This window comes from Molossus molossus, unplaced genomic scaffold (assembly GCF_014108415.1).
Source record: "Molossus molossus isolate mMolMol1 unplaced genomic scaffold, mMolMol1.p scaffold_m16_p_4, whole genome shotgun sequence".
Taxonomy (NCBI): domain Eukaryota; kingdom Metazoa; phylum Chordata; class Mammalia; order Chiroptera; family Molossidae; genus Molossus; species Molossus molossus.
The window spans coordinates 105,058,120-105,081,446 of NW_023425377.1; the positions used below are offsets into that span (position 1 = coordinate 105,058,120).

A 23,327-nucleotide genomic window follows, 5' to 3' on the forward strand; every position below is an offset into this window, starting at 1 on the left:
CAGTATTTTCAGCTGCTCATACTCATTACCATACAGCTGGTATGTAGAGAAGAGAAGGAAACAGGCAGAAGTTGTACTGTCTGCAAGAATAAGAAGCTCTCTTGCAGATGGGGTGCTGGCAGATGGGGCATGTGTTTGAACAGGTTTTACTAATAACAGTGCACTAAAAATCATTCTGAGAAAGTCTAAGGTCAGTGCCATGAATTCAGAGCTTGAGAGGTTGTTCAGCCTTTTGTAGACCTTTGTAGAATATTAATTAACTCTAATGCAGAAAAGTAATAAATGACCAACCACCTCTTCCAAATATTTATCTGTTTTTCCTTTTTTATTTTAGTATATTTTGTTTCTCTTGAATATAATTTTAAAAACCTCCATTATGTTAGCTTGCATCTTTCATAATCATGCGCTATCTTTTGTAGTCTTCAATATATTTATTTAAAATTTCTGGACTGCGTTTATATACAAAAATGTATATGCTTTTAGCAATGTAATAACATTCTTCAGTTTGGATATATGATATTAGAGTATTTATTAGAAGTTGGAAGCCAAAGAGGATTTTGAAATTCGTGTGTATAGTGTCGACTGCTTGGAAGATTTAGATACATATGATCTCTCTGTATTCGAAGTTAGAAGTGAATGGTGTATACGAAGTGTATCTGTTGTTGAAATTATTACTTGAATATTTTTCATATTTCCCAAACCAAAATTTATGTAGTAAATGAAATAACTATTAATATTTTTTCAAAAGGTATTTCAGTGGGATCTTAACCCTTTGACCCTTTTCATTAAGTGTAGTGTTTCTTGGTACATTCTGTCTCAATGGTATATGGTGATAAAAAGCAGGCAAAGTAGCATAAAGCTAGGCAATTATATGTAAGATATGCAGTATTCAATTTAATTTTAATGGAAATGGAACTCGGCCTGTTATTCTGTTCATAGAGATTAAAATGTATATTGCCAAAGGTGTTTTTGTTTAGCTGAAATTAGTTATAATGCTTTTGGTAACTCTCAAAAACTTTGTTGTCAGTAAAATGGAGGTGCAAAAATGCTACCTTTCAGGTTAATACCTGCAAATACATAAAATACTACTTTAAGATCTGTGGGAAATGGTGTACATTGTTGTTGTTAAAACTGTATTTCTTTTCACAGTAAAAGTTTATATTCTCTTGGGCATTTTTAAAGGTACAGGAAATCCTGAATGAGGTTGTCTTTTAATAACAAAGATAATTGCATTTTCATGGCATATCAAACTGTGTTTTTGTCCAATTTAATTTATGCTAGAATTGTGTAACAGATAATATCTAGAAAGTTTTATTACTTTTCCCTAAAGAAAAAGATACATATAAATATATAAAATATTTTAAATAATACTATATATAATACATTAATACTAAATGAGAAATACATAAAATGTATTTTTCTGCATTTCCTACCCACATTACCTTACCTTACTCTGAAAACAATGAATCTTTGAAATTATGCTGAAAATATTTCAGTTATTATTTCTGTAGTTCTGTCATTGTTGATTAGAGTATGTCTTACATTGCTAATTATCTCATAAATATCTCATAAATGTTATTTATTGATACCCTGATATGTGCAGGAACTACATGAGGAGCTGAGGTATGACAACAATCAAAGTAGAAGTGGTCACTGCATCCGTGGAACTCAGTGTAATGGGGAAGATAGTCATATCACTAATGTGCAAGCACTGTGCTGAACACCTTAAGAATGGGGAGGCCCTGGCTGGTTTGGCTGAGCAGTTAGAGCATCGGCCTGCGGACCAATGAGTCCTGGGTTTGATTCTGCTAAGGGCACATACCTCGGTTGCGGTTCATCCTGGACCCGACTGGGGTCATGCGGGTGGCAACCAATCAATGTCTCTCTCTCTCTCTCTCTTCCCCCCCCTCCCCCTCCCCTTCCCACTCTGTCTGAAGATAAGTGTAAAAATATCCTGGGGTGAAGATTAAAAAAATAATAAAGAATGGGGAGGAGAGGCTCTGTGAAGGAAACTGGAACTGGCTTGTACACAGGTGACTCCCATGTTTCAGCTCCAACTCAGAACTTTCTTCTGAGCACCAGAGCTAGTTGGAGTGTGACTTCCTCACCTGGATGTCTCAAAGACACCTCTAACCAAATATGACCAGAAATTGGATTTGTGACCCTCCCTACCCCAAGAAGCAGGCACAAGTGCTGCGCTTGCCCAGTACCCTCTGCCATCTTCTGTGCCATTGCATAAGAAAACCTGTGTCTGCCATCTTTTACAGACTCCCTCGCCTTTACATCCCATAACCCATCTGTCACCAGATCTATCAGTTTTATGTTTTAAACATCTCTTTTTTTTTGTGGTACGTGCCCCTAGCAGGAACTGAACCCGGGACTCTCTGGTCTGCAGGCTGACGCTCAGCCGCTGAGCCAAACTGGCCAGGGCTTAAATATCTCTTAACTGTTCATTTCTGTCCATCTCTGTTGCACCTTGCTAGTCCAGGCCAACATTACCTGGTCTGGTGGAATAACTTCTCACATAGTTGCTCCACATCCACTCTCACTTCCATTCTGTTTTTAACATTACATTCAGAATGATTTTTCAAGAGGTTTATCTGATCTTGTCCTTCCCTTGACTAACATCCTGCATTAGCTTTGCATTTCTCTTGTGGTAAAGACCGAATCCCTTATGAGGTCTTGTGCAATCTGTCCCTTGCCTGCTTCTCTGGGCTTGTCTTATACCTGTCAGAGTACTTTTATTCCAGCACTGCGCTATAGTGGTGCCCTTCCTCCACTATAACACAACTTAGCTGTTTCTTTAGAGAAGAGAGGCTTCTGAACCTGCAGACTAAGTCAGCACTTTAACATTGTCCCCTTTCTAACACCATAGCATTTACCACAGTTTCAGTTTTGCTTTGTTTTGTTTCATTATCTTTCTCTCCTACTACACTCCAGCCATAAAGCTGAGATCATACTTGCTTTAGCTTATGTATAATAGGCACCCAAATAAATGTTGTTGAATGAATGTCTGTGGGAGATTAAAGTAACCATATAAATCTTTATTTGTTATGATTATGTATTCTAGGTAGAATAAAGGTGATTAGAGGTAGTTGAAACAAAGTGTAGGATAGAATCACAGAGATAGGCATGTGTCAACACTGATGTTGACTGCTAGGAAGTAATACCACACATGGATCAAATCTACACGTATTGAAGATGGATTGGCTCTTAGAAAAGGTCATATGTGGTGAAATTAAGAAACAGGGTCAAGTGATAGCTACATATTCAAGAGTGTGTTCTGTATGCACTCATACACACGCACATGCATACATATATACATACACATACTACTTGGTTAATAAGTCAAGTCTTTTTAGGCTGTCTACTAAAGTAAAAAAATCAAAATCAAGTGAAAGTCATAATTCCCTGACAAGTAACCAATAAAGGAGCATTTGAAACAGTTTCTTGAGTAAATGTTATGATGCATATAACTTCTGTCAGCTTTCTGTAGTGTTCCAATCATTTTGGTTAGGGTGAAAGACATAATAGTTCATTCTAAAGGATTTTCAATGGAGTTATTTTGGTGTATTCTGTTCTCATCATTTTTTCGTCATTTTATGTTTTAGAGAAATAAAGCATAGCGCATGAAGAAGTAAAGATTGGATATAGAAGTTCTTAGGGAGATTAGGAAAAGGAAGTAAAAACACGTATAGTGTGAACATCGTTCACTGTGCTTACTGATCACTTAATGTCAAAGATGATGGGATCAATTCTTCACCAAGAAAGTGTTGGCAGTAGTGTATTAATTCTTTGTCAAGTTCTTGGTAAATTCCCAGAAGTGTGCCAGAGTACACAGTTAGCTGCCTAGTTTGTCTCTTCTTTCTTTGTGTCTGCTGTGACCCTGAATTATATTTCATCCACATATCATATATTTGCACATTGAAATATCTCAGGAAACATCCTGGAGATTTCTTTACCACTAGTACTTCTTGCTATGTATGTAGAAAACCCTATTTCATTTTCTGTAAACTAGAGACAAAGATCTGCCAGAGTTCAAATCCTAGCTCCCTTACTTAATTGTTATGTGACCTTAGAGACTTAAACCCTCTGTGCCTGTTTCCTCATCTGTAAAGGGGGAATAATGATAGTACCTGCTTCACAGGGTTTCAGTGAGTTAATATAATACACTGTTGATGAGTTAATGTAAGTAGAGCACATAGAAGAGTACCTGTCATACAGTAAGTTTTCTTTAGTTGTTTAACAGACTTAAATAGTAGTATTTTTAATAGTACGTACTTAAGGAGCACTCAAGTCAGATAAAAATCTAGTATTTATGTTTCCTTTATTCTTTTGATTTAAAATATTGCCATATGCATTTCCTGAAAATATTTATCTCTTGTTCTTTCTAGCTCTATGCATTGTCATAAAAATTGAGCAATTTTGTGCTGTCCAGTTTAGCTCAGCGGTTAGAGCTTTGGCCTGAGGACCAAAAGAGTCATGGGTTCTATTCCCAGTCAAGGGCACGTAGCTAGCTCGGTTGCAGGTGTGATCTCCAGCCCTGGTCAGGGTCATGCAGGAGGCAACCAATCAGTGTGTCTCTCTCACATCAATGTTTTTCTCTCTCTCTCTCCCCCCTCCCTCCCACTCTATCCTTGGGTGAGGATTTTTTTAAAGAATTAAGCAGTTTCATTTATCAGTTATATTGATTTGTCTTTTTTTTTATTGACTTATCTGTTCTTCCCCCTGAATTGGAAGTTCTTTGAGGATAGAGACTACAGCGTGCTCAATTTCACATCCTTTTTTTTTTTTTTTTTTTTTTTATCCTCACCCGAGGATATTTTCCATTTTTTTGTACAGATAGAGTGGGAGGGAGAGAGAGGAAGGAGAGAGAGAGAAACATCGACGTGAAGGGACACATCGAGTGGCTGCCACCCGCACGACCAACCAGGGCCGGGGACAAACTGCAACCGAAGTACGTGCCCTTAGCGGGAACCGAACCTGGGTCTCTCCGGACCGCAGGCCGACGCTCTAACCGCTGAGCCAAACTGGCCAGGGCTCACATCCTTTTTTTACTTAGTGTTTGGTTTCTAGTAACCCTGGCTACATATTTCTTGAATGTGATGGATCTAGCTCTGTAAAAATAAAATGTTTGAATCACTGTTTAGTTTTTTTTTTTCCCCTCTTGTTTTATTGTTTAGAAAATAGACAACCATTATATGACTCATAGGATTCATATGGATGAGACTGATAATAATTTGGTAGAAGTTGGGGTTAGAGGCTCACCATAATTTTTTCTCTAATAATTTCCTTTTCCTTTCTATAAACAAATACAGTGAATATATAGAGTTAAATTTTTTGAAATAAATGAATTGGTGGGGAGTAAATTGTTTCTTGGTCTAACAAAATCTGTTTATTGTAATTGTTTAATAAAAGCTAGTTGGGTAAAACTATCTTAGAAAATACCATTTAATTTTATTATTTTTATTTTTTTCTAATAGTTTTATTGATTTTTGTTTTTTTAGAGAGAGAGGGAGAGAGAAACAGCTATGTGAAAGTGAAATATTCATAGGCTGCCTCCTGCACACCCTCTACTGGGAATTGAGCCCACAACCCAGGCATGTGCCCTGACTGAAATGGAACTGGCAACCTTTTGGTGGGTAAGACATTGTCCAACCCACCGAGACTCACTGGCCAGGGCAATGCTATTTTATTATAATCTTTGCTGCTTACATTTTTATTATGATGACTAACATGTCTTTATTTAACATCTCTTGAAAAATATTTTATGTTTTCAATATGTTATTTTGTCTCTTGATAGAATAACTTTAAAGGAAAGGCTTGAAAACAAGAGTTTTGTGTGTGTTTATCCCAAAGACTAACAAAATATCACAATTTTAAGAATATTCTAAAGTTTAACACCTTTATGCTAGCTTTGACTTACAGTCTTTGGTAGAGTTAAATAAGCTATTCCTCATAGGCTTTGTTTGTTTTTGTAGAAGTTTGAATATTCATCGACTCAATAAAAAACTTAAGATTTAGTTTTTTAAAAACTTTCTCAAATTACCATGTTTTACTTCCCAACAGACCAACTGTATGTGCAGAGCACTTCTTGGTTACATTGTAACACACATTTGTTTAGTGGTAGTCATGCTGTCACTCATACCATGTCTTCAATCAGCTGCTGGAAACCCATGATGTTCTTCCTATGGAAAGAACCTTTTAGAGTCATATATCAAATGTGACAAGCTTTCAAAGTTAATTTTTAAACATTTGGAGTCCTTGAGTACTTATATATATATGTATTATATGTATGTGTATATATACATATATATATATTTTAAATTATATACTAAAACGTTAAAGAATATTTTAGTAAAGAAAATTAACTTACAAATAAAATACTTTTATTATAATAGTTTTGCCAAGATCTCAAAGTGCTGCTAACCATTAGTCTCATAGTTCACTGGAAATAAAAGACTACTATAGGTGAGATACTTTTTCCGATTAACAGTTATTTTGGAAATATTTCCATGACAGGCAAAATTATGACAAACCCTACCTTGACCCACATATTTCCAGCAATATTTCTTTGTATTCAGATTTAATTTGCCAAGTCTTCACAGTCTTTTGGAATGTCCTGAAAAGGTGGGGGAATCATGTAAGCATAGTGCTTGATTCTTTTGAAATAAGGAATGCAGTTTGTTAAATTATATATATGGTAATTGCTTTAAATGTAAATTGATGTATTTAAAATGGATAGTTAGAATCCTTTTTTAATGTAGTGGGGGCTTGACTACTAGCTTCTTCCCTACTCATTTGACAGCTACTTCTAACACTTGAATACTTAAAGAGCAGGCAAACTACTCCAAAATAAGTGAAGAATTGATTAAAAATCACTATGATGTACACTTTGTAAAGCAAGGATCTGGTGTGATTCATACTCCTTCTTGGCCCAACATCAATATGGAATAACTACTTAATCAGTGTTTTTAAATAAGTGAAATAAGTCCATAGACTTAGTTAAAGTATCCTTTCTCATTTTGAATTCTTCTGGTACGTTTGTAAGATGCTTGAGATGAGAAGACATATTTATATATTATACATATATATAAAATATATATAAAAATATATATATATAAATTGATTTTTAGAGAGAAAGGAAAGGAGAGGGAGAAAGAAATAGAAACATTGATGAGAGAGGAACATTGATTGGCTGCCTCCTGCATACCCCCTACCAGGGGATTGAACCAGCAACCCTGGCATGTGCCCTGACGGAATTGAACCTGCAGCCTCTTGGTGCATGGGTAGATAGATGCTCAACCATGGAGCCACACCAGCTGGGCAGTATTTTTTAAAATATAATAGTTTGAACCTGGACTTTATGTATCTGCTAGTCAGATATGTATAATTGGACATAATTAACCAAATCAGTAAGCCAAATAATAGAAGTTCACAGAATTGAGAGTAACATGTATTTTAGATTAAGCGGATCCTGAAGGACTACATGCTAGTGAGAGTGAACCTAAGAGTTGTACCTGAGGCTGTATTAAACTTTAATTGAAGGTTTTTTCCAACCTTGAGATTCTGTGATTATGTTCTGGATTTCTTTAGAGTCACAGAGGAGCAGTTCAAAAAAGTGTACCATAGGTAGGATCCTTTCACCTCCAATAACTCAGGGTAAGCATGTCTTTCACTGTCGTAGACATTGCTAACATAAGCTGGCAGATGCATTGATAGTCTAGAGATTTGAGCCCAATCTCTCTCTCTTTCAAAAAGAGTAAATTATCAACTGGAGTGATAAAATCAAAACACAGAAAGTTAAAGAGCAAAGAATCAGAGATGTGATCTGGTAGGTACCCCTTCCTTGTAGAATTGAGTTACTAGATGAAAACAATTTAGAATAGTGCTTGGCATACATTATAGGTTAATTAAGTATTTACCAGCTATTCCAATTCTTTTCCAAGTTTAGGAATCTTTTGGGATAGGTGCTGAGTTTGAGAGTTAGTGTGTGGTGACAAGTGATGAAGGAAATGGAAGAGTGATTGCTACATGAAGGAGTTGAAAAGAGTTCAAATACAGTTATGTATTTTTTTCTCTGTATCTATGACTTTAGCAAGTGAGAATTTCTTTGTGAGCAGTCTTCAATTTTATATACATTTTTGAAAATATAAAAATAATATAAACAAAGATATATATGGAAGCTGTGTTAAATTACTCCCAATCTGGAAATCCTCTAATGATTTCACAGTGTACTTAGAATTAAGTCCAGGCTCTTGACCATGGTTTACAAGATCCTAAATGATTTGTACTATTTCCCCCCATATTTAAGAGTGCAACTTGTACCCTGGCCAGTTTGGCTCAGTGGTTAGAATGTTGGCCCACGGACCAAAGAGTCAAAAGGTTCGATTCCGTTCAAGGTACCTCGGTTGCGGTTCAGTCCCCGGCCCTGGTTGGGTCATGCGGGAGGCAACCAGTTGATGTTTCTGTCTCACATCAATGTTTCTCTCTCTTTCCCCCTCCCTCCCACTCTATCTGAAGATAAATAGAAAAATATCCTGAGGTGAGGATTAAAAAAAAAGAAAGAGTACAGCCTGCTTGTATGTATGATTTCTAGTAGGAGTGCCTCTTGAAACAGGACTCCTTAGTAGTCAGTGTTTGTAGCTACAATAAAAAGTCAACAATGCTCACACCCACACAGTATAAAGTTCTGCTTATACAGAGAGACACATATGAGCCCTAAAATGGAAGAATGAGTCATGGCAGGGAGTACTGTTGAAGAAACAGTTACTTGTAAGTTAACGAATAAATGAATATTCTAACTGTAATATTAAATGTTTGAATTCGGAGACACAGAGCTAAATAGGTTATCTCCTAATGAACCTTTAAGACCAGTGACTTCTAGAAGGATGTTGTTAATCCTTCAAGTTAATGGCAGTGGCATTTCCACATAGAACTCAGGTCCTTCTTTCTCTTCAACATCTACTAAATTTCTGATTTTAAACTTAGAAGCAAGACCATATCGTCTATACAATCTTCTCAGACTATTTAAATTATTTCCCCATTTTCTGACCTCCTACACTACCTCATTTGGTACTTGATATCTAGTCAAATATTGTTCTCAATGAGTTTCTTGTCTTGCTAGTTGGATTTTAGGAATCTTGAGGGAGGAGAGTTATTGTAATGTTTTTATTTGTCCTCTGAAGCATTTTAGAGATGTTAGGGTTTAGTAGGTGATTATTTCTTATTTGATTGATTTCTTCTTCACCTACATCTGTTCTGTCACCTTTTCCCCAATCATCATGTCTTTGCCTCAGTTTTCCCACATGTAGCAGAAGCATAATTATATGGTCCTGGATAATCATTCCATGAACTGAATGAATGATCAAGATGTAGTTGTAGTCCACATATTTAATTGCTTTTTGCAAAATGTAACCCTTTTTTCTTCTTTAGCAATGTCTAATTCTTTTTAGCTCAACCTTTACTATCACATATCTAATAGAAATCAGAAAATAGTAGTGAACTTGGGACTGGAGTCTGAGGTTCCAATATAGCTGTATAACCCAAGCCAGACACTTAATTCTCTACCTCACTTTTCTCACCTATTAATAATAGTTATTATTTTATGGGGTATTTATAGGATATGTGTTGTGTGCTAGGCATCTACTATGTCCTCACAGGTACTCTGTGGGTTAGGTTGGTGAGGGAGAAATGAGTAAGAGAAAACTCATAAAGGTCAAGTAACCCCTACTAGGTTACACTCTGATAATGGCAAACCTGGTTTTAAACACGGGTTTCTCTGATTCCAAAGCTCATGTTCATTTCACAAACAAAGGGAAATTAGATAAAATGATTTCCAAGATCCCTGATAGTTCTAAACTGTGGTTTTCTGTTATTAATGCTTTTCTGTTGATTCAGGGGATGAAATTTTTTTTACTTCTTAGGCTTTAGCTCTTTTCTCAAAACTTTATGGTCATTGACTATTAGGTGATTTAAGAAATTAATTACAGAATTTTAAACAATCCTTGAAATAAAAGTTTATTTTAATACTAAAATATAAGATTGATATACACAATTTATAGGAAATTTTTCTCAAGTCAGGTGATATATTTGAACATCACGAATAGCAGTGGTAAATATGGAACTGGATAGAGGAGAAGAGTGAATAAGATTCTAGGCCTTACAGTGAGGGAATATTGATATCATTCTTTCTGCTTATTAGTTAAGTTCTTTCCTGGGTTATATTTGCTGTTTTATTTTTTTCTTAAAGTCAACCTTATTTTTTTATAGTTTCTCATAATATTTTTCTTACTTTAGTAAAGGGATTACTATAAAATTTTTATACAAAAATTTGAGAGGAAATTTTTGGATATGAACTTAAGATGTTTATTGGTAATTTATTTTAGGTTTGAAACATGAGATGTAAAGATTATGCTTTCTAGATAAACTCCAGAGTGACTTAACTTTGTTAAATTATTGCAGGATTGCAGGTGTTGCCTGTCTAAAATATTGTAAGAAATGTTCTAATACATGTATTAAGTCTCTCTGACAGCTCTGTAACAATATAAATTTCAGAAAACAAGCAAGGAAAACTACCATAGTCATTGTTTTCTTCTGTGGCTGTGATAAATCAAACTCTTAACTTCTGTTATTGTGTCAAACTCAGTGTATGTGGATATTTACATATGGGTAGATGCATACATTGGTGCACGCGTTTATTAGATCACAAATGTGGCCCAGTCTGAAGGGATGGAAAAATATTTCTGCTTGAATTAATGTTGCAGTTTGTGTCAAATCCTCAGGTGCTGCATTTTTGTAAAAAGAGGTAAAAATGCCTTAAACTTTAATGAAAAATAAGATTTATACCAGTTCTATAATGATAAGTGTTGTGAAAAAAAATTTAAAACCACTCTGAGCTATGAAGTTTTGACTTGTGTTTTGCTTTTCTGAGGTTAGGATTTTGTTATATTATTTGCTTGTAATATTATAAATATTCCCCCTCTCCAAACAAGTTTATGTTAAAGATAAGTTAGATATTTACAATATTTAGTGTTTGCAATTTTTTTCTAATGCAGTAATATTTTGATATTTGTTTGCTTGGATGGTAATTTCAAAGAAAATCTGTCTCACCTTGTTAATTTTACCTATTCTCAAAAAATGTTTAGAACTGATTTCAGTGCGAGTCCTAAGAGTCATATGTGTGTGTGTATGTGTGTGTATTATCCTATTTAGTCTTAAACTGTCCACAAATTCAGTAGAGGAAGAAAATTTTTTCTTAACTATATGCTTTGCTGTGCCTAACACATAATAAGTGTTAAATAAGTGCCTAATGAATGACTATAGCTTATTGATCAATACTGCCACCTACTTGCATTAGAGGAAATACAGATACTGGGCATATATACTATTTTAATTGATAAAACCTGTGATAAAACAAGTTTATTAACTTCCCAGTTTCAGTCATGAACCTTTTAATAAGAACTTTCATCCCAGAAAGTTAATGACAGTATGTTAGTGAGATTTAAAAAAAAATTTTCAGCCTCAACATGCTTGGCATTCCGTTCTTTGATGTTGAAATATTGAACTGTCTCTAATCTAAATTCTATGCTCAGGGCAAGACATCTAACTGTAGTAGATGGTTTTTCTGGTGTAATGTCAGAGTAAAGTATGTTTTCATGATGATAGTAAAGAAAATCACTGACATAAGAATATAAACACATTTTCCTACTCTTAAAAATGTCAGCAAGGTAATGAAAAGAGAATCAGTAGTATTCATAGTATCATCGATTAATTATAATAGATAAACTTTATAACATAGTATGTGCTTTAGAAGGATGATGCTGTGGTTGCTAGTATTGCTTATATGGATCATTATTCAAAATATTATATTTATGCACAGTGTCTTAGAGTAAGATGTGAACCTTCAAGGAGCAGATAGTAGGGGAGAAAGATGTATAAAAAGAATGACAATGAGGTATGATAAGTGCAATAATGGAAGAATATGTTTTTAATGAAAGTAATGAATTTTAGTGGTCAAAGTGAGGAGGAGAACTCTTATCTATTAATTATTCCTTCCTCTATTGATACCATGTATAAAAATGCATACTTCTCTGAAGATACAAGACTTTTACTGTTTATATTTTTCTCACTTTGTATATAGATTAATTTTGTTTTTGCCCATAGCCACAACTTGCTCTTGTAAAAACGTATTGCCTACCCAATTGCTCAGAAAGCCATTTCTCTTGTATTAGCTCACAGGTTAGTCATTCTATGGCCATTATTCCCAGAGGCTTAGACTCTGAGCAGTACATCTTTATATATTTGTACTTTTTTTTTTTTAAGTTACTGCTCTCATCCATTCTCCTTGTACACCTAGCTATGTGGAGTTATGATATGATTGAGCATTGGGTCTAAGTTATCCGATAGACTGTATTCCAGGACCTCATTGTCAGTCATTCCCCCTTGCTAATCGATTTTCAATAAGGCTTATAAGTTACTCACCACAAGAAAGAATTTTTGTTTTTATCCTCACCTGAGGACATTTTTTTTTTTTTTGATATTTTGTTCAGATAGAGTGGGAGGGAGAGGGAGAGAGAGAGAGAGAGAGAGAAAGAGAGAGAGAGAGAGAGAGAGAGAGAGAGAGAGAGAGATCGACGTGAAAGGGACACATCGAGTGGCTGCCACCCACACGACCAACCAGGGCCAGGGACAAACCGCAACCGAGGTACATGCCCCTAGCGGGAACCGAACCTGGGTCTCTCCAGACTGCAGGCCAACGCTCTGACTGCTGAGCCAAACCGGCCAGGGCAAGAAATAATTTTTTATAAAGTGGGAAACATGTTACTTAACTAAAACTACGTCAAGATTTAGTATATTATAGTAAAATATATTTACTACATTGAGATATTCTAAAATTTTGCACAACTATTTTCTTAGCTATCATGGTTGATTAGCTAACCTTCTCTGAACTTACTAGTTAACATTCTAACATCAAGCATAAAATACTTTTTTTTTTTTTTTGGTAAACTTACTTAACGTACGTATAGGCTGATCTCAGTTTTTAAATGTTTAAATAAGACAGACAGACAGACAAAGGCTTTTTCAATCATACTACTAAAAAATTTAAATCTCTACATAAAGTTTCAAACATCTGTATTTTAGCCAAGACTTCCAGAAATAGGAATGGAAGAATGATTTTATTTGCTGTGTTTGTATATAGATTAGGATGAAAATAATATAATAGATCACAATTTTTGTTAATAGTACTTCAGAGAATATTGAAAATCATTCATTTTTATTCTATTAATTTGAAATCTAGTTAGAGACTTGGTTGACTAGCTTTGTTTAGCAAATTGTTTCTTGATAGTTCAAATTAACATTGTAAACAAGATATTAGGGGAAATTATTTAAATACTTGGGAAAATAAAGTCTTCGTGAGTACTTATAAACATGTTCATTCTCACTTAAAGGGTAAGCAAATAAAAAATCAGTACTAAGTGAGAATAATGGTAGACGGGAATTGTGGGGTGGTGGGAAGTCTTCCCAATGTATATTTTTTATATATCTTCTTGATTTTTGAACCTTGTAAATATTTTGTCTATTCAAAAACAAAACATGAATATACATACCTACATATAAACATACATTTGTGGAAATCAGGTTTTCCTATAAATTCATAGGCCATACATAGGATCCATGTAACCCCAAGAGCATTCTTTGAATATACAAACTAAGATATATATTTTTTTCTTTAAATAGCATAGATTTTGAGACAGTGTCCCTGGTTTATTAAAGTTGGTCTGTCTTCAACCAAGTAGACTTAATTTGAAAAGGATAGTGCAACTAGAAATAGGAAATTATTTCAATTGAAGTCAAGGTATATACTGTTCTGTGACTGGTAGGTAGTCCATTTATTCTCTGACAAGCTAGATACCACTGATTTTAGAGGAAATTTCAGGTGTTCATTTTACAGTTAATTTCTTCAGATAGCCCAGAAATGGTGAGGGGAGGTGGGAAGAATTCCTCATCTTGTTTTTTTAAATCCTGAGTCCTCTGAGGCCTCTAATAAAAGGGATTGTGGGTCCATTCCTAGCAGTTGGATTTTTTTTCTTAGAGTAGGAGATTTCTTTTTAAAAGGAACTTTCCTTTGAAGTAACCTAATTTTTTACTTAGAAGATGACTTCTCCTGGGTACATGTGTATATACTGTGTCTGAAGATAAGAATTCGTTTAAGAGTCAGGTAGATTTTTTTTTTTAAGATGATAGACTATAGAATATAATTTCTAGGAGAAGACCCAAAATAAAATTTTAGATTATTTCATTTATGTTTCAAAGTAAAATGCATTACTCTGACTTCATGTCTTAGTTATAAAGGTAAACATTTATTTTTTAAATTATGATACTATTTTATGCAGTATTTAGAATCATTTCCTAGTGAAAGTCATTTATTACCACAGCAGAGAGTATTAAAATGTGGTAAGTCTAAATGGTGCTTCTTTTTTCTGAAGAATTCTAAGTACTTAAATAACTACTGGCACACAGTTTACTTGTAATAAAGAATGTTAAATGGGGAGGGTAGGAGTTAATTAACTAGACCCTTAATAATGGGTCTTTCTAGTCCAAGGAATCTAATAAATTGCCTCTGAAGCTAGTTGTGTAGCAGGTTGCAAGATGAAATATCTAGATTTCATTTTACAGTTAAAATGAAATTTTAGATTTGTGTTGCTGTCATTCTAAGAAAAAGGTTGCCTTCAGGCAAACTTTGGTACCTTTATCATTATGTAAAAGGCCTTTTTAATGATAAGCAATACATATTGTAAAAATAATTCTGGAGATAGAAGTCCTGTGCCTCCTGTTTACTCAAGATTAACAATAAGTGTAAAACTCTCCTATGAGCACAGTTTTTGCTCCCTTGGAGAAATAGAACCTTTAGGTAAACTTTATACAGTTAGTAGTAGTTTGTTCATCTTAAAGAGATAGTTTTATAATTACTAAGGATTGATGAAGTGTCTGGTAATTTTCTTGAAAGCTATGTTTGAAACGAATGAAATGGAAAAGCATAGGGAATATTTTCATTAAATCTTAATATAAGAAATATACAGGTTGAAAAATAATACATATTTTCTGCAAATGCCATATGTTTCAAACTGGTTTACTTTATTGTAAATACCCCAAAGAATATTTAACTTCTCCCTTAGGGGTTGCCCATTTTGTACCATCCAGCTACTTGAAAAATCTGGTCAGTCTGTGCCAGGACTGCAACAGGATAAGTTCGTGAAAATAGCCTGCTTGGCTTCTGTTGGGAGGACCCGATGGAAATTTATTCCATTTTTTAAATGTTTCTGAAAGGACTGATTTGTGGAAATGATGCTTGCCATTTCAAAGTCTTCAAAAAGGCAGATTTTACAAAATGCAAAAATAACCTCGTGAAAGTTTGAAAGGGTAGAGGGGCTGGCGTGTGGGGGCGGTCTCGTTTGCTGCCCACATCCTCCCTGTGTTCAGTGCGTTGTGTGCTCACGGGTTCCCTGGAGCGGATCACCATATAATTGATGTGCAGTCTGCATTGCTGAATCCTGGACTGCACCATTCTGTGTTCAAGGGAAGATGTAATCTGATCCCTCTGCTGCTGAGGGAGGAATCTGTTCAGTCAAGGCTTTGACAGGGCATAGTCTCCTCCAATAATCTTCTCGGTTCTCTCTCATTATTCCCTCGAGTTCTCTTCAGTCAAGCTGCATGTATGTGTGTGTGTCCCGAGACGCGGTTTGATACTGAGCTGCACTGGCCTTTACTGTGGAGTTTTGTTGCCGGTTCTGCTCCCTAATCTTCCTTTTCTGACGTGCCTGAGCATGTCCACATTAGAATCTGTGACATACCTACCTGAAAAAGGTTTATATTGTCAGAGACTGCCAAGCAGCCGGACACACGGGGGCACAGAAGCACTGAAGGGGAAAAATACAGAAAATATGGGTTTCTACGGCACACTAAAAATGATTTTTTACAAAGTAAGTAATCTGTTTTCTTCCTGTGTTGTATGATTGTGTGTATGTGTGTGTGTGTGCGTGTGTGTGAGTGTGTGCCTGCCTGAGAAGGAAAATCTGTATCATCAGAGATGGCTGCAGTATCCTCTAATTTTGGTGGGTGGCTGGATGTCTGCTATTCTGTTTTATATTGTGAATGTAAGCAAACGGGAAAGACGTGAGCTGTAAAAAAAAAAAAAAAAAAAGCTTTAAATTGAAAAGAAAATGGATATTGGAATCTAAGAATTTTTCACTAAAAATATATTCAGACTTTAGAAATGTGGCTCCGTTAAATGCTGACCTGGAAATACTCTACCCATAGTTGGCTTTTAGTGAACCTTTTGCCTTTAATTTTTCTATACCTTATATCTATATATTTTTTCTTTTTCCTTTAGTTGACTCTTTTAAAGTATAGAATTATAAGCTATTGGGAATTTATATTTAAAAGATCATATTTACTTTCTGCACCCTTAAAAATTGCAGAATTACATTTTGGTTCTAAAGTCAGTATTTTCAGTAGATATAATATTTAAAAGACTTCTGTAGTCGTACAGAAAGTGCTTTATTTTATAAAATATTTTAAAGGTAAAAATCCTTTCTCAGTGGTTCCCTTGATGTGTATATCGGGCATTTTTATTCATTGAATGTTTTCTAAGATGGAAATAAAGTTTGCTTTTAGTGCCAAATAGCATTTATACCAATGTATTTACAAGATACCCAGGGAAGTTCTGAAAGGCAGTGTTCCAAACTTAATTAGAATAAATATCAAAGTTTTTCATAATAATTTTGAAAATAGGAATCTGTGGAAGTTATAAAAAAAAAAACTAGAATTTTAAGGTAATCTGTACTTACTGACCTTCCTGATGGATACATTTGAGTATATGTGTACGTGTCTATAATTTAGATACATGCAAGCACGTGGCTACCTATGTATTAAATCTTTCATACTTATTTTTCATTTTTATTAAAATTATTTGAAGAAAGAAAATAATGGTTTTTTAGAGGAATCACATTAAAACAATGTAATGAGTGCAGAAAGTTCTAAAGGGTTGAAATAAAACCACTTCAATTTGTTTCCAGTAGGTATTTCATGAACTAAGATATACATTGTGGATGAGCTTATACTCTCACCCCTAGCTCCTAATATTGTAAGATTGTTCATGTATTTTGGAAGACTTTCTTCATGGTGATAAAAACATAGTCTTTATGATTCAGAGTGTGGTTCAAAAAGATTTTTAGAGTCTTGTTGGTCCTCTTCAGTATTTACAGTGTAGCATAAATGTGTTATGATGTCCCCACGTGAGGCAGTAGGTAAGAAAATAAGGCTCTGCAAAGCAAGGATTTCACCTTATTATAAAAATGAGGATAGCTGTCTATCTGGGTTTTTTCCCCCCATGTGATTTTCAGTAATACAGTAATTAATTAGCAGATGCACATCTGAGAGGGGTTGTTGAAATAGAAAAAGTTGAATCCTATTATATCTTATTTTCTGGTTTTATGGTATATGTGTAGTTCGATGACCTCCGTTAACTGATAGTGAAACATAAAAAATAAATGTTTCGGTATTCATGTTGATAAAATATAATTCTGAATATATTTATAGTATTACATAAATACAGCATAATGAAATACTTTAAAGCTATAAAATATTGGATATAGCTTACAAAGATGGATAACTTATTCTTTTTAAGTCTTTTTCTTGTTACTTTTCAAATCAGAATTATTTGCCCTGAGTATCTGTCAGTAGAACTATATTCTGTATAAATATCAATTGATGACTTCCCCCCACCTTTATTTAACCATCTCCAAATTTCTCTCTTATTATGGACTTACTTTTTTTACTGTCCTCATTACCCATATTCATTGCTTTATGCCTTATTATATTTACTTTTCAAGATCATTTTATTTGCATTGTTCTCTTTACCTTTTATAATAATATGTGTTTTAAATTCAGTTACTGTTACTTTCCATCTGAAGTTTTGAATTTTGTTTATTTGATCTTTCTTAAGATATGTTTTTAAAGGAAAATGAAGATCAATAAGAAAGGCATGTTAAATATGGTTCTTTTCTGTGTGGATTAATATGACATTTTCCTCTATGTTGGTTCTTAAACTGGAAAGCATGAAAGGTATATTACTCTCAAGAAATATATGTGATGGATATCAATTTTTAAGTCCCCATACACTGTTCTCTGGACAAAATATTAGGGGGGAAAATTCACTTTTCCAGTCTTATAAAGAGTAGAACAAAGTAGAACTAATAGAAGAAACTATGAAACATTTATTTTCTATATTATTTAACTATTCCTAATAACATTGTAGACAGATGGAAATTTAAGATTTTTTCAGTAGTACCAATGATAATGTTAAAATTTGATAGTTGGACAGGTGATTAAAAAAAACACATATCTTATTTGTTTTACCTTATAGATGAAAAGAAAGTTGGACCATGGTTCTGAGGTCCGCTCTTTTTCTTTGGGAAAGAAACCATGCAAAGTCTCAGAATATACAAGGTAATATTAAATATAATAATTGATTCTCTCATAATTCTCGTGTTTTTTCAAAGAGTTGATGATTGTAAAAGCATTTCTTTCAGTTTATTCTCATAGAATTATAATGTCACTAGCACTGTTGACAAACACATTTTCACATAATTGAAAATTGGGAAATACTTCATTTAAAATAAGGAGAAGAATGTTACCACTATAGCTTTATATTCTGTTACAAATACATTGACGTAAGATACAAGCAGAAGTTCTCTTGTCAATAAAAATTTTAAATCACAATTTTTCAGGAATTTTAAAAAAGTAAATCCAAAAATGTAAATATGAGCAAATGTATCTTGTTACTATAGCAACAGTTGTTCTAGGGAGTGTCTTTATATATGCAAAATTGAAGATATATTTATTAGCAGTGAAAAAAGCCTCGTAATTACTAGCTAAATCATATTTCATAAAATTACTATGTTAGAAATCCCCTTTTATTTGCTTGGTAGGTCTTGTGTTTTTAACACATACATTTCTACACCAGTACAATAGTTTCCATAACAACTAAATACAATTGTAGTCTTGTTTCCTGCACCATTCCATCATTTTTGGATTTTGCATCAGTATAAAACTTCCCACCCTCACGCTAATTAGGCTAAGTTAAGCACAATATCTATTACCCAGCCCATTAAAAATGGCTTTGGATATCACTGGAAATGTGGTATTTTAAAATTTAAATGACAAAAGTATCTTAAAAACTTTTTTTGGTCTTTTTTTGCATAATTGTCACTTTTTCAGATAGGTGATTCAAAGTTAGCTGTAGAAACCATAAGAACTTCATGATGGTGACATTTCTTTTTCCCTAAATATTTTGATTTAGAGTTATTTTTATTCTATAAGATGCAGTAAAATTAACATTGCTCAGACTTAAGTGTTTGTGATTGAATTTGTTGCAGATTGCATCCTTTTTTACAGAAAACAGTTTATATTTTTATTTCATTCAGTTGTGGGAAATATTTCTTTCAAATGCTTCTTTATGGAACTTAGAAATCATAATAATTAGAATAGTTTTATATACAAAAAATGCAGAGATGATACAGAAAACAAAAATTAAACTATCTCTTAGTTATTCAGAAAATGCTTTTTGTGTTATTTTCTCATGTTAACTGTCCCCCTTCCTCTTACTTAACCCTTTGCCTCTTGACAGTTTCACTGTGTTTTGGTACTTCCACCAGAGGGTGTGGAGTGACACAGAGACAAGTGAAACTACTCACTTCATTTTTGCCTTTTCCTCCTAGTCTTGATAAAGTATTTCTTGGATAAGAAAGTTGAGTGTAATGTTAAAAAATGTGTTATTAAAAAAAAATGTAGATTCCAGTTAATCATATAATTTTTGGTCTTTTATTAATATGGCTGATACCAGGACAAAGGTATTAAATTGTTCAGTTATTTTTTAAGGGAGCTTATAAATGAATGCTGGATTTTTACTGCAGAACACAATTTAGTAAAATTTATCTTTAGTTGCTTATTTTTATATTGAGAAAGCACCTGAAAAGGTGAACATTTTATTTTTAGGCTTTTAACATATAATATTGTCAAAGCAAACCAAACAGCATACCCTGTCTTTTTGGAGATGTTTTCAGTATATATTTGATGTTTTCTAATTTTTTGACAGATTTTTCTAATAAGATAAAATTAGAATTTTCTATCATTTTTATTAGAAAATTTAAGTTATCACTGTTTAAAAATTGTTTCATTTCAGAGAAAAAAATAGAGCTTACCTGTGAAATTTGATAGAGGAAAAAAATAGTTTTAATTGTTGAATGTTAGAGAAATTGTCATAGATGTATGTTAAAAGATTTAAAGGTGGTAGATATGAAAATTTTTAAAAATATGGTGACTGAGATACATTTTTAACAAAATAATTAGATACACTGACTAGAAAAGAATTGGAGTTGTTTCATTAGTCATTTATCAGAGCTTGATATTCAACCATTAGGGTACAATTTCTTGGATTTAAAACACTTTATTATCATAGCTCAATAAATTCAAGATTATTATACAAATGTATCTAGTTAACTAAATCTTTCTGCTCCTTTTTTAACTGTCTCTAAAATAGGAGATGTATAGTATTTACCTTGAGTTTAAATGGTTTAGTTATTGAAATTAGAAAGTAAGGTTTTTAATATATGAATAACAGTTATAACTATACTTTTTCTAATTAGTCGTTTTTAGGAGAGTTGGACAGTTTTGGAGGGTGATAATCTAGTCTTAACTCCTTATTTTACTAGTGGTAGAATTGAATTTCAAGTTTTTAAAAAAATCTCAAAGTTTAAATAAAACTGTTTGGATGATCTCATTTAATTTTGCATATAGTATGTTTTTAACACTTAACCTGTTTTGAGGAAATACATTTCTAATCAAGGTTTGCTCCTGTCAAATATTATCTAGACTACGCTTTATAATAACAAAAATTGGAGAGAAATGGGCACATACTATAAACAGTTTAGAAGGCATCTGGGGCAAACTCAAGGAACAGTGTGACTAGTGAAATGTCCAAAACATCTGAACATACTGTTTCTACATTTGAATTTTTGAGAGTCTCACACACACACACACACCCCTATAAAGAAAATTTTAACTTTTATTTAATTGTGTCATTGAAGACCAGTCAAAAGAGACGTGGAACCTCTATCTTCTAAGGAAATATTTTAACATTATTTGTATGCATCAACAATTTGCATTTTTGCCATAGAGATTCTGTCATTTGGTTGCAATTAGTATTGCTGGGATAATAACAGGTGGTTATGTAGGAGGCAGGAAACTTACTCTAAGAATAGCAGAATTGGTTTTATGTATTCTTGTTCTCTGGGAATAAGCAAATAAAAATAATAATTTGATTGATGTTTAAAATATGCCAGATCATCATTCTTATTAAATTTGAACCTGTTATTCTTAATAAATATCTGTGTTTGCTTTCACTCTTATATTTTTTCTAGTACCACTGGGCTTGTACCATGTTCAGCGACACCAACGACTTTTGGAGATCTGAGAGCAGCCAATGGCCAAGGGCAACAGCGTCGCCGAATTACATCTGTCCAACCACCTACAGGCCTCCAGGAATGGCTGAAAATGTTTCAGGTGACATGTCTAAAAATAGTACTTGAAATGCTTCACTTAATTGCTGAAAAAATATAAGAGATTATTCATCCATGAAAAGGAATTGTTACATGCTCCTTTGATGAACATTGAAAACATTATGCTAAATTTTAAAAAAGCCAGACACAGAAGGCCACATACTGTATGATTATATTCCAGAACAGGAAAATCCATAAAGACAGAAAGTGTATTAAGTGATTGCTAGGCTGTGGTTGTAGGGGAGGTTGAGACTAACTGCTAATTGGCACGAAGTTTCTTTTCTGGTGATGGAAATGTTCTGGAATTGGATAGTAGTGATGGTTGCACAGCAAGATGGCTGTACTGGGAACCACTGAAGTGTACATTTAAAATAGTGGATTTTATGTTACGTGAAGTATATCTCAATTTTAAAATGCTATTAAAAATAGGGGAGCTCATTTTCATTTTTAAGTGTATTACTCAAGAGAGTGCTTATTTTATGGAGGTGTGCATTTGTATTTCTTTTATTGCTTTTTAGGTAATAAGATCTTTCTTCCTTCTCCCCTTTATGTTTGGGTTTCTGAGGCTGCTAAAAGTATTCATGTTCTAAACTGCATTGCTTGGAAGCTAAGCATTTAGGAGTAATGTTAAGAACTCCACTAATTAGTCACTGGTGGTAACGTACCCACCACTATTACTCCACCTAGTAGCCTCCAATAGTTGATGCAGCTTCTTTTCATTGTGCCGTGCTTGCGTATGGTTTATTGTGTTCCAATTCTGATTACTGTATTATAGTAGTATTTAAATTCTTCAAAAGTTTACCAGGATGATTAACTACAACCAAGCCTTGAAAATTATGAGTTTCATGACTCATGATAGTCATATTGATTTTTCTCCCTTCTTCCAATGAGATTATGCATATAAATCACATATTTAGCAAAAGAGTTGACATGGATTAAACACTTGCTTAATTATTCTTTGTAAATAGTAAATAATATAAATTATGTAAAGTGAAGCTTTCTGTGATATTAGTCACCATTCTAATATAAAATGAATCTATTTTCTTACCTCTTGCTGCTTTATTGGTGGTATTTTATGAATGCATAAGGGAATAATGGTTGAAAAGAGGATACTTTATTTGATATTTCAGATTTTTAAGATGTCCATTTATGTAAATCCTAGTATTTTAAATACATGGGCAAAAAAATAAATAAATGTCCCAATTTTTTTCTTCAATAGCTAGAATATTCACATGAAACAATATTTCTTTTAAATGGATTTTTTACATTGTTTCTACCCTTCACATGATTTCAGAAAAACTAAGATAACTTTTTTTTTTCCAATTGGTAACTGAAAGGTTATAGCAGTGGTTCTTGACAGGGGGCAGGTTTTCCCTTGGTTGAAACATTTTCCATTGTTACGACTGCAGGCATGGGGGAGGGCAGACAGGACCCGCAGGACAGTGCTGGCTTCTAGTGGGAGGAGGCAGTGTAAGGGACAGCCTCCCACAACAGGATCATCTGGCCCAAAATGTCATAGTGCTGAGGTTGAGAATTTATGGTTAGAGGAATGAAAAATGTATTTCACTGTTTTTGCAGTATTATGAAGCTCTACAATTACAAAGACTTGTGATGGGTTTTTTTTTCATTTTCAGTCATTTATTGATTAATTTTACCTTCCCCCAGGATTATCCTCTCTCCTCCTTCCAGGTTCATGGTTTAAAAAAT

General features: G+C 33.6%; 1 protein-coding gene across 14 annotated transcripts in view; it reads left to right on the top strand.

The window, feature by feature from the left end:
* FBXW7 (F-box and WD repeat domain containing 7) overlaps positions 1–23,327 on the top strand; it is a 165,475-nt gene that overhangs the window by 117,183 nt on the left and 24,965 nt on the right. For 13 of the 14 annotated variants that reach the window (XM_036242023.1, XM_036242033.1, XM_036242021.1 and 10 more), the window contains 2 exons: positions 18,428–18,510; positions 21,483–21,624. In XM_036242023.1, the coding sequence (XP_036097916.1) occupies positions 18,428–18,510; positions 21,483–21,624 (225 nt within the window). Of the gene's footprint in view, positions 1–15,294; positions 15,984–18,427; positions 18,511–21,482; positions 21,625–23,327 lie in introns of those variants that run through there. The other variant, XM_036242031.1, reaches the window with a different exon arrangement.